This window comes from Crotalus tigris, unplaced genomic scaffold, assembly GCF_016545835.1.
Source record: "Crotalus tigris isolate CLP2741 ecotype Arizona unplaced genomic scaffold, ASM1654583v1 scf7180000019924.707973, whole genome shotgun sequence".
Classification (NCBI taxonomy): Eukaryota; Metazoa; Chordata; class Lepidosauria; order Squamata; family Viperidae; genus Crotalus; species Crotalus tigris.
The window spans coordinates 421,352-437,775 of NW_024097775.1; the positions used below are offsets into that span (position 1 = coordinate 421,352).

The window sequence follows — 16,424 nt, forward strand, 5'->3', positions numbered from 1 at the left end:
TCATGGCCATTCTACAACAGCTATTGAAAAATGCCTACTTAAACATCTCCTTTAATTTTTTTAAAATGGGGTGGGGGGCTAAATCAAATAAGTGAAATAAACCTAGGTAAAAAGACAGAGCTTTCTGACACAAATATGCAGAACAGCCAAGTGTGACTGCGTGTGAGAGATTATTTGATGTGACAGGTGCTGCATCCATGCTTGCTCAGCTTAAATTTTTTCTAGTTTAAAAAGAGTAATCCAGTTGATGAGTTGTTTGAAAGAAGTGTGAGGTTAATCTTTCCATTTTCTACCAAGCAGAGATTGGCAGAATTCCAGCATTTTAAGAATTTGAATAGAAAAATGGTTGTAACTATTTTGTATATGCATTTTGCTCTGAGACTGGACAGCAATTTGCTGCACTGAAAATGTATCCAATAGGTTATGCCAAGTGTTGTTCAAATCCTAAGCTATTTTTAAAAATACAAATGAAAAAAAAATAAATTAATCAATATTGGAATACTGGGAGCATGTGGGTGCCATTCACAAAGCACGCTAAATGTTCTTGCTTATTTAACAGCAATGATATTTATATTAAATAGTCAGCTATGAGTATTTAATTATAGTTAATCAAGGATTACCTTGATTACCAGAATTACAACCATTTGTTTAGGGACTGTTCAAAGTTATGAGGGTGCTTAAAAGTGACTTATGACTGGTCCTCTCATTTATGATTCTTGCAGAAACCAAGTGGTCACGTGATCATGATTCATATTCAAACAGGCATGTATATATGATAGTTGTAGCATCCAGGGAATCACCATTTGTTACCTTATAAGCTAGCTTCCATCAAGCAAAGTCAGTGGGGGAAGCCACTTAATGATGAGGGCAAAAAGGGTCGGCAAAAACTCACTAAATGACCACATCATTTAGAGATGGAAGTTCTGGTCCCAATTACTATTTTTAAGATGGTAACATGTTGTAATTTGTTCTCTATTTTCCTGGGGGGAAAAACCCTGAAAAATGTTTTACGCTTTATAAACTTCACTCTCTTTCTTAATATGTTTGGACATGATGCTTTTGAGCTTGTTTGATAGTTGTCAAAGAGCGAGGGATGCTTTTTTTAAATTTCTCCATCACTCTGTAGTCTTTCTACCTGCCCACTTTCTTGATCAAGACAAAAATAATGGAAGGAATTTGTACATGAGAGGATTTGGAGATTTATCTAAAATGAAGGAAGCAAGGAAAACTACAGATTCCTAAGAAGATGATTCATGCTTAACATAAGGGATCTCACATTCCACTTGTGATTGTAATTTTCATCTTTCGAATCCAAATCAAATTAATAATGATTCAGAAAAAGGTTTTTAAACAAACTACTAGCTGATGTTCATTGTTTACATAAAATCATTTGCATGAAATAAAGAGGTCTGCAAGTCTGTGTTATACTGAAGGAATGCTTTTCCTAAATATTAGAACAATTATTATGAACAATTTAAAACTTTAAACGTCATGAAATCTGGTCATGGCTACAGTAATTAATAATAGTCCCTTAGTTTTGTTTTACCATTTCTAAAATATGGGCTTTGAGCACATCAACTTTATAATTACTTAGCTTTATTATGACATTTATTTGCTTTCTTTTTCAGAATATGTCTTCTTTTAATTGGCCAGTAACCCTGCTAAACTTCAGTGATTGATTGACAACATATCTATCTGTATGCTTTTGCTTTCTTTACAGCTTAGGTGGTGAAGTGGGGAAAGCAAATGAAGGAAGCTACATAGGCAAACATTTTCGTATGGGATTTATGACGATGCCTGCACCTCAGGACAGACTGCCTCACCCTTGTTCAAGTGGTTTTACCGTAAGATCCCAATCACTACATTCTGTTGGAGGCACTGATGATGAAAGCAGTAGCTGCTCCCGGAAGCAACCACCACCAAAACCCAAACGAGACCCCAGTACGAAACTAAGCACATCTTCTGAAACTGTAAATGCTGGAACAACAAGTAAGAGTGCAAAGCTGCCAGACAGGACTGAAGGTAAATGCTGAACTCCTTTTTTATTCCTGGAAAAAAAAAGTGGTATGCAATTCACTTACTGATGCATACTCATCATATCATAAAATATTTGCTATTTGATGATCAAGTAATGTAGATGAGATCCAAAAGTGATTTTAAAAACTGTTTATGTGACTAATATTTTCTCTCTTATTTCCCCTGTACCCCCAACATGCCACTTTGAAGGATGGGAAGGGCAATTTCTGAAAAGTACAGTAGTGCCAAGAATAATATTGGTTTTATAATTCAAGCAAGTTTCAGTCTGCCTTTGAATACATTTACCCAAAATGCACATTTCGCAAAGGAATTTGAATTTAGGAATTTAGAAATTATAGGTATGATTTTGTTGTTGTTGTTGTTGTTAATGTGGCTGCTAATATACTAGTTTTAAAGGTAAATGTAATAATAAGTTACATTTGTTTTGCAGAGTAATAAGAATAGGAGATCTGAGAAAAAAACTGCAAGTTTGGTTGAGAACAAGTTTTTTTTTTTATTTCTAAAAAATTGAAATACACTTTTGGTTGAAAAACAGAATGGATGGATGGATGGTTTGGTGTAAAATAGTAAGAGTGTTATTGCTAAAATATGAGCATTTGTAATTCTTGTTCACCTCCCAACTAATCCCGAGCAGACTAATAAAATTAATGAAAATACACTTAAGCTTTTACCTAAATGTAAAAGAAACCTATTTTAAAAATAACAATATGACTAGGATAAAAATCAGTGTATTATAAGTTCAATGCCAAATATATATTTTTTAAAAAACCAACCTGTCAGGTTAGCCTTATAGCAGCTCACTGAGGTCGTTAGTAACAGCATAACATCCACCTGAGCAAATGCAACTATGACATACCTGCATTTCAATTGATTGATATAAGTAGGCAAGTGTCTGTAACTGTGTTATGATGTCATAATGTATGTGATGTCATTTGCCCCCCTTTCTCACCTACGGATGCCAGTTACTGACCACTTGGTATTAAAAATAATTCCAAGCTTAAAGAAAGGGAAAGATTGGTTTCAACCAAAGAGAAAACAAGCAGTTAATATTTCTTATTTATATCACAGAACATACACTTTCCCCTACTGTCATTATTAAAGTGATTTTCACTGCAGAGAACCAATAAGGTAAGTAAAAACATTGTGGATATAACTGAATGTCATGCTTAATTAATGCATAGTATGTCCAAATTGAAACATTTCTTAGCCTCTAATCAGTGTTTGTTGGAGACCAAGGGCACTGGACATTCCAAAATTATCTATTAAAAAATAATCTAGCCAAGATGGTTATTTGTTATGCTTCCTTTGTTATGATATCAATAAGGCAATGGAACGCCTTCAGAAAGAAATAATTGGGTTGGATAACAATGTACGTCCTGGTTGTATTATTTCAATGCGCTCTACACAGGGCTGCTCTTGAAGAGCAACTGGAAATTACAACTGGTCTATAATGTGATGACAACATTCAGTTTTTGGTGTCCCATGGTTTGCTCACGATTCATCACTGCAGTGGGCACTGCACTGGCTTCCAGTTTCTTTCCAGGTGCAATTCAAAGTATTGATTATCATTTTTAAAGGCCTAATAGGCACAGGACCAGGTTATTTGCAAGCATATTATTTTTTATTCTGCTTGTTCCACTAAGTCTGAAAGAGTGAGCAAGCTCCAGTTCCTTTAAATATTGCCATATTATGGTACATACCTTCTTGGTAACCCGTCCTTATCTTATGACAGCATACCTTCTTGATAGCCCACTCCTATCCTTTAGAATACCCTTCCCCCTGAAATACAGAAGAGATGGCCTTCTAGCCTTCCAAAAAGCCTTAAAGATCTGACTTTGCCCGCAAGCATTAGGCTAGTGTGAGGTTGGCACCAGAAATGTTCTTTGTGAATGATGGAGATATCCTGTGGTATTTTTTTTTACCATTTTTAATTCTTTTTCCTGTTGTTGCGGATACCCGGGTTATGTTTCATAAGACGGGCAACTGTATATATTGTTGAATAAATAAATATAAATAAATAAAGCAGTAGTGTGGATACAGTTTATGGAACAGGTAGAACCTGTAAGACTTTCTACACATTTATAGCTATTCAATACCCCTATATTTCCATGATGTAAAAGAAAAGAAAAGAAATACACAATCCATAAATCCACGATGAACTATAGATGTAGAAACAAGCAGGAACAATCAGACAAGAAATGATTTAGATATTATATTTCTATGCAAAACCAGAATATTAAAACAAGAGAACCATGGTAGAACAAGAATGAGATAATTCAGTATTAACATTAAGGAACAGTAAAGTTGATATAGCAAAAGGAACCTATACATTAATTTTAAGAGGATTTTTGGGGGGAGTTGGCATAAAAAGGAAAATAAAGTTATATCTTAGAACTGAAGTTTTTTTCTAAGTTAACATTTCACAATTTAGAATATATTTTTTTTTCCATTTGTTCCACTATGTGTCATTTTTTGTTATTCCAGAGACGTCCTGAAAAATCATTTGGCTTGACTTTAGTGAGTGGAAGTCTTTGCATTATTTAGAAAAGAATTATTTTCAGTGTTATACTTCATGCTGTACACTTCTGAGTTCTTTAAAATTCCTCATTTAACATAAATACTACATAGTAGAGTTGCATATTTATGATTAAATGTTATGGTTGGGCTGAACATTCTTCTCTTCTTTTATTATCAGCTTTTTCTATGCTTTAAATTCCATATACATACTCATTGGTATTCAAGGAAGTTGTGGCTACTGTGTCAAGACTTCTCTGTGCAGTGTTAAAATATATGACATACAGTTAGCAACTTAAGAATAATGTTTTGCTCAGAAACTAATTACTAATACATGTAGTCAAGATATCCTAGTGATTCCTGATGAGGAAGCTGTATTTAACAGTGTTGAAAAGCAGATCAAAATACAATTTCTGCATTTCTCACCTCTGTTCAATGTGTGATTATTGTTGAGTTATTCAAGATGGAATATTTGTGTGTTCTGATACATCATAATATTAAGATACCAATTTCTTATTTCTAAATAAGAATATAGCTTGTTCAGTAGTTAGTGTTTTCTATAAAGATGTAAGCAAATGAAACTTCAGGTATTCATCCAGTGCTAGCAGCAACTGTGGCAAAATAGTTTTGAAATAAAACCCATATCTGAAAAAAGAAAAGAAAAGCACTTTTATATAAAGTTAATCAAAAACCAAAATTTCAATCTGAAACATTTTCTGGTCTTATACTTGTAGGTTCAAATCAATTTCATTTCATTTCCATTTAACTATAACTGAATTACATATGGTACTATTAATAAAATGACTTTCCAGATGTAATAATTCTTTTTAGGAAAGTTTGACTGGGTGTTCCACAATGTTTTATTGCTTTTGTCCAACACTGTTTCCAATATGCCAATAAATATTATTCTTATTGATTTATCAATATTTAGTCTTGATTATATTGTTCAAACTTTAAAAATAGCTTAGATTTAATTTGGTCCCATTAAATAATGTGGCTCAAATATTTGTGCAGTCTTTGAGCGCATTGAGATTCATATGCTAACTGAAATCGTAGACATTTGCATTCTCTGATTTACAATTTTCCATAAAATCCATATTTCTTCCTTCCATCACACTTAAAAATACATAATAATAATTTGTAGCAATCCATATGATTTGCATCCAATGTTGGAGAGATATATACAGCTGCAAGGCCTTTGATGTGGGCTCAATATCTGCTATATTTGTTCTTATTATACAATGAAAGAACTAATCTAAATAGATCTAAAAAGAGTACTGCATCTATGTATGAAATTAACCTCTCAAAATCTTTTTCATTATAGCTGACATCAAAAAAATTCCAAAAGTATTCATAATTTATGTAACCCAGTGTCTTTTTTCAATGCTGCTTTAGCAAATGACAATTGTGGGTATTTGGGAGTCTAGTGATTAGGCCTCAGCTTCTTGCATAAACTTTATTTGGTCTATGTTCAATGCAAAAACTATTTCTGATGTTATTGTGTAGTAACTGGGGTGGGGATGGAGTAAGGGAATTTTTTTTTCTTTGAAAACATTTTGCTTCACATCCAAGAAGCTTCTTCAGTTCAGTTGCCTTTTGAACAGCACCTTTGGGTCAAATTCCAATTCTTCAACATCATTGATTTAGGGACTGCCTCATGGTTATACAATTTAAAACCACCAGATGGCAACAGAGAGAAAGGAAAACACCTCTACCTCTTTACTGCCACCAGGTGGTTAGTTGGTTGATAGGCTGACCATTCAATAGGTAATTTTGGAGAAATTGTGTGGAGATACTCAAGAACACTCCATAGTGGAACATTACTTTCACATACACCAAAATGTATTTTTTTTTAATTCTGGTTGATGTGACAATTTCATCTGTTACAAATTCAGGTGCCTTGCAACCAAGAAAGATGAACACTTTGTTACCATCCAATTGATTCTGAGATCTTGTAGGGAAGGGGGAGCAATTAGAAAAAAATTGCTTTACAAGACTTTACAAGCACCATCTTCATATATGTACTCTACAATGGTTGGTAGAGGCTTTTCCCACTCTTTCCATTCTTTGTGCTCTTTCAAATTTAATTCAGGAAAAATGGTAAATAATTACCCTTATTAGGTCTTGTTGAATTGCTATATAGACATGGCCAAGATGTGCATTTTGGCTACACTGTGATTTCTGCCAACAATTTCCTCCCTGGTTTCAAATTAGGGAGAGAGCATGGCAAAGTAGCTGTGTGGATGAGCCCACAGACAGGTAATACACAGCTGAGTACAAGGAGCTTGTGTCATTGGCTTAACAAAAGAATTCACATGCTACCCATTCTTACTAAAGAACAGCCGAATGGATCTACTTTCTTTGTACAGATAGATATTGATAGGGTAAGGAGGAATGGCAGCCAAACCATTAATCTGTAGCTGCTATTTTTTCTGTCTCTGAATCTATTTTTAATCAGTCACTCTTCTGTATTAATATAGTAAATACTTTTCAACTTAAGCGGGGCACTACCATTAGCATTTGTTTAGCTATGATATTGTCCAGTTGCAAATGCAATTAATTAAAAATAATAATATTAGCATCAGCTAATGGTATCACATCCAGAAGAATTTTAAAAATATTATTACTTTAGAATATTACTGGCCTCACTGTTTTTTTTTTGGTAATTGTCCTAAGGCCATGTTGTCATCTGTACTCAAAAATATGCCCTAGCATTATGTTTGTTCTACATTCATCTTGTCCTTGATCCATGACTGAAACAGGCTTAAGTCATTCTTAACTGTGCTGGCATTAAAGTTGTATTTCCATTGAAAAGCAGTATCAAAAATATAAAATCTCTGGGTTTTGCACCCATTATTTTGCAGGAAAGATAGGTTACGAGTGATGACTAAATGGAGAGACAATAAAGACTCAATAGGGCTGAAGAATTTCATACCATAGCTTTCTACTGATTTAAGGATGGGTGGATAACATTATAATTTATTGATGGAAAAAGCCCTAAGAATGTGGATTGTCTCCATAAATCTTAATATTTTTTAATGTTCAATTTATCTACATGGATTGGATGTAGCATATGTTTCTCTTACCACACTATTATTTTCTCTTCATGGCTTTTAGCATTTATTTATACTGCCATAAATAGATTGGTTACAGCAGCATGCATGTACAAAATAAACAATAAAATTATTTTCTAACTCTATTATCCCTGCCAGTGAAATAGAGTTAGCAAAATAAATTTCTCCTTCAAATCTACTTTGGAATGTGTAGAGACCCTATTGGGATGAATCTGGACAGGAAGATGGAAGAACTAAAGAGCATATTCTGTTGTGCAAGTAAAACTCTGTTCTCACAATTTTGGATAATGCCCTCAATGACTTTATAGCATATTAATTCTATTTACAAAGCCAGGATTAAAGAAAAAAGAAAACAATGTAATGCTCTTTTCAAATTCAGAGTTATTGAAATAAATTGAAGAAGGATGCATTATATTTATTTATTTATTTAATCAGTAAAGGCTCCTAGCAACTTGCCAAATTCTGTGCTGAAGAGGAAAATAATTATGTGAATTAATACTCATGCCAAAATGTGGGAAATTCATTTTGGACATGAAGTTCACTTGTAAGGTTTCGTTGCATCAAGGAATTTTATGTGCATCTATCTACAGTATCTGTGTCATTTGGGCCCTTCAATAGACTTTTGAGGAAGACATGATTGCCATGTCTTCCAGTGGTAAAACATGCCATGACGTAGTGTGATCTGAAAATTCTCTGATACAGCTTACAAGCTTAATCACTCCTCCTCCCTCTCCTCCCTCTCCTACCCATTGATAAATTGAAATTCAGGAGAAGTTTAATGCAAGGCTTAGAGAACTAATGGAATATAACATGATAAATTATGACTGTGAAATTTGATGCCCTCCAGATGTTTTAGACCATAAGTCTAATAATTCCTAGCTAAAGGGACAATGAACAGGGATCATGTAGTTGGAGACATCATACTGACAACAACAAAAGTATATGTTGTTAATATTATTTTCCCACATTTGTCACATATGGCTATTAAAACTGGACCACTGGACATGCTGAATGAAATAAAAATGAAGTTTTTGAATTGTGTTGCTAAATAAAGCTGGGCATCCTTTGGACTATAAAGAGAAGAAACAATTTAATAGTGATAAAGAAAAAACAGACTAGTCACTAGAAGCATTAGTTATGAATCTAAACCTTGAATACTTTGAACATACAATTCCAGGTAAGAATCATTGAAAAAGACACTATTAATTGGAAGAATCAAAAGCAATCAAAAAAGAAACTGACAGAACAAAAGCTAATAAATACTATCACTGATGTCAGAATCATGGATATACTTTATGCTCAAAAAAACAATCACTGACAAAGTATTCCATTGAACTAATGTTCATCTAGTCAACTAAAAGTTGGGAGTTGCCAAACTTTGGAATATTTTTTTTATTTTAAATTTAATCTATGATGCCATCCATAGGCATTTTTATTTTTTTTTCTTTTGCTCCTTTGTCTTAAAGCCATACTTACTTTCTACTTATGAAGGAGGAACTTAAGAATATCACCTTTGGAGGGAAGTATCAGTCTTACTTTTTGTTACATCACAAGTCCTGCTGCAATGCACACATATATTCTTGGCTTCAGAGCTGTGTGTGAGGCAACTAGTGACTGGAGAAGCAACACCTAGTAAAGCAATGCAGCAGTTTTACTTCCACTGTTAGATATGGGAGGGTACTTGCAGAAATATCTGCAGGGGAGTTGTTGTTTTTTTACAAAAAGTCAAGATGATATGCAGGATGGGATGATGCTTCAGTAGTGAAGTCATAGTCACAATTTTGACTGCTACTTCCCCTCCTCCTCCTAGTAGAACATCCTGAATTACAGAGATTTACTAAGTAGCTTCAAAGGGATATTAGCAGTGCTTCTGATTAGCTCCAGAATTTTGTCCCACAATCAATAAAATAGTTATGTGGTTAGGGAGGCACATAAGTATGAAAAAAATATTCTATGAATTTTCCTAAGCAGTCTTTATTTTATTTATTATTTTACTTTATTTGTTAAATTTATTGGCCTACTGCAGGATAACTCTTAATAATGATTATGGTTTAGCACTCTAAAGTGGGCTTCAGCAGATCTCCAGGATGTTAACTTTTTTGGATAGGTTCCAAAAATGGGCTTGTTTTGTCAGCCTCATTTTTGTAATTTCTAGAACTTTCTAAGATTTCAGCACTGAAATTTGGCAGAAATTGCCTTTTATGTATATTTCGTTATATGTATATATATGGAAGGATGTATGTCCTCATTCAGAGTTATCCTGTGGTAAGATGGCCAGTCAATAAGTTTAATAAATAAATAAATGTAAAACTAATCTTAAACTAAGCTTAAGAAACTGAGTATTCTAAAAAAATCCTTACATGTTTTATTTTTTCAGTGAAAAAAAACATATAACATTTAACTTAAGTTACAATTTGATGAAAAACAAAACTTTTAAAATGCTAAATTTCATTAGACAGAGAGCCTATTTGAATTTTTAATTGTTGTTGTGATTATCCAAAGTTATAGTAGTAAGTAGTAACTGTGAGAGGGACCTCGGAGCCCTAGTGGACAATCACCTAAATATGAACCAGCAGTGTGCTGCAGCTGCCAAAAAGGCCAAAACAATGCTAGGCTGCATTAACAGAGGGATAGAATGAAGATCACGTGAAGTGTAAATACCACTTTACAATGCCTTGGTGAGGCCACACTTGGAATACTGCATCCAGTTTTGGTCACCGCTATGTAAAAAAGATGTTGAGACTCTAGAAAGAGTACAGAGAAGAGCAACAAGGATGATTAGGGGACTGGAGGCTAAAACATATAAGGAACAGCTGCTGGAATTGGGTATGTCTAGTTTAATGAAGAGAAGGATGAGGGGGGATATGATAGCAGTGTTCCAATATCTCAGGGGCTGCCACAAAGAAGAGGGTGTCAAGCTATTTTCCAAGGCACCTGAAGGCAGGACAAGAAGCAACAGGTGGAAACTAAGCAAGAAGAGAAGCAATCTAGAACTAAGGAGAAACTTCCTGGCAGTTAGAACAATTAACCGGTGGAACAACCTGCCTCCAGAAGCGGTGAATGCTCCAACACTGGACGTTTTAAAGAAGAGACTGGACAGCCATTTGTCAGAAATGGTATAGGGTTTCCTGCCTGAGTAAGGGGTTGGACTAGATGATCTCCAAGGTCCCTTCCAACTTTATTATTATTATTATTATTATTATTATTATTATTATTATTATTATTATTATTACTTGCACAGTTCTATTGAAAAATCTAGCACTAATGTATAAAATCTAGAAGCAAGGCTGTAACTGAAGATAGCAATCGGTATTTTCTAATTTTCCAAGAATGTAGTGTGGATAGATCTTTCATTGTCAAAAGGATTAAGTAATTCAGTTCTCTATAAACAGAATGCTGATTTAATACAAAATATCAGTCAATCTAGATCTCTCCGTTTAGTACGAAAGCAATTGCATCTACCCTATGTGTCTCTAGTAGGCAAAATAGCAAAGCTTACTTGAGTTTCAATCCTGGATGTTATCATAAGAAACCCTTATAAAATCTTCCTCTGCCTCACCATAACTGACATGTTCAGGATCATATCATTAGCAATTTACTTTAATAGAATTCAAAGATCAGCTAGAGTTCATATTCTACATATATGAATATCTCTCTCTCTCTCTCTCTCACACACACACACACACACACACACACACACACACACACACACACACACCACAGGCTGAATTATTGTTTTTAACAATTTTAGGAATTCTTTTCTCTCTCCAGGAGTACGAAAATGATAGCTCTTCCTTCCTATATATTTACCAATACTTTAAGGACACCTTACTTATGTTAAAATGAATACCACTCAGGACAATGTAAAAAAAGGAATTCCAATATTGTATTAAATAAATACAATAAATCTAAACAACTCTAAATGCAGCATTCAATTAAGAGAAGGCTGAAGCAAGTTTCATATAACCTAAACTTATCAGAGAGAGGATATGTTTCATAGCAGAACATAAGACTGGAACAGCCAGCCTCAGAACGTTTAGTGAAGTATCTAAAGAAGCCCTCTTGGGAGCTGCTTTTCAGGCATGGTTATGATGCTTCCACATCTGGGCTTCAAAACTCCAGAATTGCTGTTAGGTGGCAGTAGAAGATGGAGAAAACAGTAACCCTTGCCTTTCATGATTATTACCAGTATTTTATTTGGCTTTTAAGGAAAACAAAGAATGAAGGTATTCAGGTTAAGAGTAGGTGTTTAATTGTCTCTTGTACTGTGTGCTGTTCTCCTTCATGAGTTGAACTGCACAGCAGATTATCTCTGTAAAGGTTCCAAAAGCTGGTAAATAGCAGAGGCAGAATAGAAAATAACAAACCTGTTATTTTTCTTTTAATTGCTCTTTTCCCTTATACACTACAATCATGAAAAGAAATAGCAGAATGTAATTTCATATTTCCACTCATCCAATAAGGAGGGGGGAAAGGGCCCCTGATTTTTTATAACAGATAAGTATAATATCTACATTAAACTACAGAAGCCACGTTTTTGTTTGAAAACTGTGCTGCTCCTTTGAACTCCATGAATATCTCCTTTGAAAAATGCCCTATAGTTAAATTTGCTTACAGCTACCTCTGCTGGAGCCCCCTGAAGCTCTTTTCAACCCTGAACCCCTGGATGATGAAAGAGAGTTTGAATATATGCTGGGATAAAAAAAATGTTGCACTTATTTTTCTGGCTCCTTGAGTTGCCCTGTTTAATCACATAGCAGCAGTTCTGAGTTCAAGAAAACTGAATCCCCAAGAGAAACTTACAAACACCTGGCCTCAATAGTTTCTTTTCTAATTCCTATCCAAATTTCCTTCAACTCAGCCTGCTAACTCTCTTACCAGCAGGATATTCTCAGAAGCATTTTCCCCAATCTTGAAGTCCTAAGTCATGACTTCTTATGAACAAACTTAACTGACTTTCTTGCTCTCAGAATTAAAGTCTCAGTAATCTGTTATCTTTAAAAAAATCATAGAAATATACAATTCACAATCAGATTAAACATATAAATAAAAACAAGAACAACAGCTGTTGAACTCAATAGAAATAGTGCGCCCGCTTAGATTTTTTGGGGGGGTGGGTGGGTGTAGCCTGCCCCTGTCAAGCACAGCCAGGCAGCTCTTAAAAGGTTAGTACATGTTAAACCCCAAACACAAACACACAATTCAACAACCTTGTTGTCTTGAAAAGTCTATTTCTTCTCTTCATTTTTGGGTCAATTTCTCTTGCATCTCCCAATTTAAGTGTGCTACTCACTGGTTATTCCACTCATGATCCACTCCTTCCCCACCAAACACACACTGATGTGCTCCTTACTCTTTTGGCCTCAGCCATCTCTCTAGATAGCATTGGAGTCATTTCCTTCATGGACAAGGCAGGCAGACATGCCAGTAGAGCATAAAGCCGGGAAAAGCATTGTACAGTCTCCTTTCACTGCTTGCTCGTAAGTCATCTTCCTGTCCCTCCAACAGGAATACTTTATCTCTTATTTCCCTTTTGTCATTTAAAATTAATCAGGGTTAGAATGGTTGGGCCTCCTGTCTGAAGGTATCACAGTTGTTATCCAGACTTGGAATTAGCTCTTGTTCTTCCCTTTCATTGCATTTTTTATAAACATTGTATTTGCTATTCTGTTTGGTCTTATTGTATACCTCCTAGAGTCAGTTAGAGATGGGTGGTATCTAAATTTTAAAAGTTAAATTAATTAAATTAAATTGTCTGACTCCTTTATTCTCCCATTTCACCTTAAAACTTTGATTTCTTTTTATTTCTTCAGGTGGTGTCCATGTTTGCTTGGTGATTACCATACAACGGTTATAAAATAAGATGTGATCACATGGTGACTGTTTAGTGACTTGCATGACTTACTATCATAATTCTGGGCTTAATTGTGGTCACACATTGAGGACCACTGGTCATTTCATAGCAGCCAAGTTATTTCTGTGCTTTTTATGGTAAACCTCTATATATCTGTACCAGTTTCATTCATTTCGGCAATGCTACTACAACATGAAAAATATGACACCTTTTGCCTTTACATGAAATTTTCTGAATAAATTTGGACCCAAATTATATATTAATTTTCAAACATAGATATGTGGGGGCTTTTTTCTTAATTAAAATTGGCACATGGACCATTTTTACTTGGGGTCTACTATAATAGCAGTAAATAGCAGTAAACTCTGCTGCTTTACCTTCACTACAGTTGCAGCCCACATTCCCCCTGCACCTAACCCTTCTAGACATACTGAACAATATACGCAGTAAAACCTTTTTTTAAAAAAAAAAGAAAAAAAGAAAGATGTGGAAAATTCTATCTGGAATAAAGATGAGGAGGACAAGGTTGGATGCTACCATTCTTTAAACTAGAACCCCAATTCCAGTCTGGATGGGATTGTGTTTCATAATCTGAAACAAAAATTTTTTTCAGGATTATCTTCAATAATAGCTTCTTGGTGTTCTTATAAGTTCCTGACTGTGTCACTTGGTGTTCTGTTAGTCTATTTTTCAGTTTTTCCAAGTATCAGGAGTTTTGCATTTTATTGCAAAATGCAATATTGAAGCTTTAGTTTCATTATTAGGGTTTTCAGACAGCAGTCTAGTTTTACTTCATTTAATATTGAATTATACAAAATGTACAATTAAAAAAAAGATATTGCAAGAAAATAATATGAACTCAGTACTGGTTTTGTATAGTTGGAAGAAAGGCATATATGGTCTGTACATGAATGTAGAAAATATGTATTTAGGATAGTACAAAATAATGCAAAATTGATGTTTTGCAAACATGTTAGTGCAAGGGTAGCTACTGCCTATTTATGTTTATTCTTGACTCAACAGATTCTTGTTGTAATTTGGCAGGAATCTTCTTGGATAGGTTTCTATATCTAAAAAAAAAATAAAACCACGGAGACTGTGATGCATGGCTATTGACTAGGGTGGGTTACTCATGGAGTTTATGTGGTAGCATACGGAAAGAATATTGCCCTTGACTGTGAATTGTCAAAGTATTAACACAACATTTTACATTTTTCTCAGTCAAAGAGATTGCCAACTCTCTCTTTCATTGCCAATAGGACACTAAATATCCTTCAAAGAGGCACATGTGTGTCATATACACACTTGAACCAACCATGCTAAAAATTTTCAGAAATGTGCAGAAACATTGCTTACTTATGTCATTAACATTTCATAGTTTTTGACCATGTTTCTATGTGCAGAATTCCTGTAGTCCTTTGTTTGTTTGTTTCATTTATATACTGCTGTAAGCTATACAGTTTAAACATACAACAATGTATGAAGAGCATACCATAGCAATGAAAATAAAATATTAAAGCAAGAATAATAAACAATACAGACATAGCAAATAGAGAGCAGCAACTCCTCAATTCCCCAATGCCTTTCAGAACAACTCCAATTTATCTGTTTCCAGAATATTGCTCATAAGATTGCTATTGGGTTTGGATGCAACTGAGAAACATTACCTGAGGGATGTTTCATTCTTCACTTCAAAAAAATGGAAAACTGAAGATTTTGTTAGGGTGACTATTTTTGGAGCAAAGGATCATAGTATCTCCAGTTTGGTTTGGGTTTGAGATGTAAAGATCTGTATCACCAACATATTGATAATATTGTTGTGTCTTGTTTCAGTGTAGGAGTGCAGAAATGTACAGATTTTTTTCAGATGTACAGTCCCTGTGATATCTTATTGGGATACCTTAACTAATTTAAGAACATTTTACTGGACATCCCATGTTTACCAGCTTTAGCCCTCAAATCAGCTTCTTGCTCCAGGCACATCTTTGTTAGAAGCAGCTCAAGGAATACTAAATTTTGGAAGCAAAGCACCATAGATATTTCTTCAGGAAGAATGATCCCAAGACAAGCCAAACAATTTTTGATATCTCAACTAACATTATCCCTAAGCGGAAAGGAAAGGGTGCTTGAGAAAATAGAAATCAGCAGGCCAGTTCATCCCAGAAGATCAGGAGCCTTCTTCCTCTCCCTTTTTAGGATATCTATCTTTTTAAAGCTTCCTTTTGGACCAAGGCCCCAATTTCCCTTCTCATTAGCTTGTGACCACATTTTTTTTCAAATAAGAGATGCTCCCTTGTCCTTCTTTTTGCTTCCCTTCTGTTCTTCCTAATATTACTACTCCTACAAAGCTTAAGTAGCAGCAAAAGAATATCACAAATCTTTTAAAATAAATTATAAAATATTTATATCCCACTCTCTAGAAGAAAAGGGATCATTTTTCTTTTCTTTTTTCTTTTGTTTAATTAAAGGTCTTCATATATTCATTTTCAAAAGGAATATGAGTCTTCTAACATGATATGAAGGGAGAATGTTTATTTTAATCAGTTATCTTTTATATTAAGCATTGAGGTACAATAAACTAACCTTTATGCTACTGACTGTATTGCATTTTCTGTTTGTGGCATAAAATGACATTGTACACCAGATGAGAAAATGCCAGGTGCTATCACAGTGTATTTCAAACCATTCTATCTTCAACATGCTATAAAGCATTTAATGCTTAAATGGCAAGCTGAGGGGAGTTAAAGAAAGGAAGGACCTTTTCAAAGAATGGAGAGGTGCAGATTTGGATAGACCTGAAGGTCATTTCCTACAATCTTTCTTAGAAGGAGACATGTGACATCTAAAGAAAGCTTACTTATTAAGCCATGCTGCTTGTTGCATAGTAGAGAAAACTCCATGAACTGGAAATGTGTTTCAGACAGCAGTCAAATTTTCTTTCTTTC

The 16,424-nt window shown here is 34.4% G+C and overlaps 1 protein-coding gene across 3 annotated transcripts in view; it reads left to right on the forward strand.

Annotated features, from left to right (window-relative positions):
* Positions 1-16,424, forward strand: part of NYAP2 (neuronal tyrosine-phosphorylated phosphoinositide-3-kinase adaptor 2) — a 138,601-nt gene that overhangs the window by 71,971 nt on the left and 50,206 nt on the right. For all 3 annotated transcript variants that reach the window (XM_039364904.1, XM_039364905.1, XM_039364906.1), the window contains one exon: positions 1,721-2,022. In XM_039364904.1, coding sequence (XP_039220838.1) covers positions 1,721-2,022 — 302 coding nt within the window. The remainder of the gene's footprint in view (positions 1-1,720; positions 2,023-16,424) is intronic.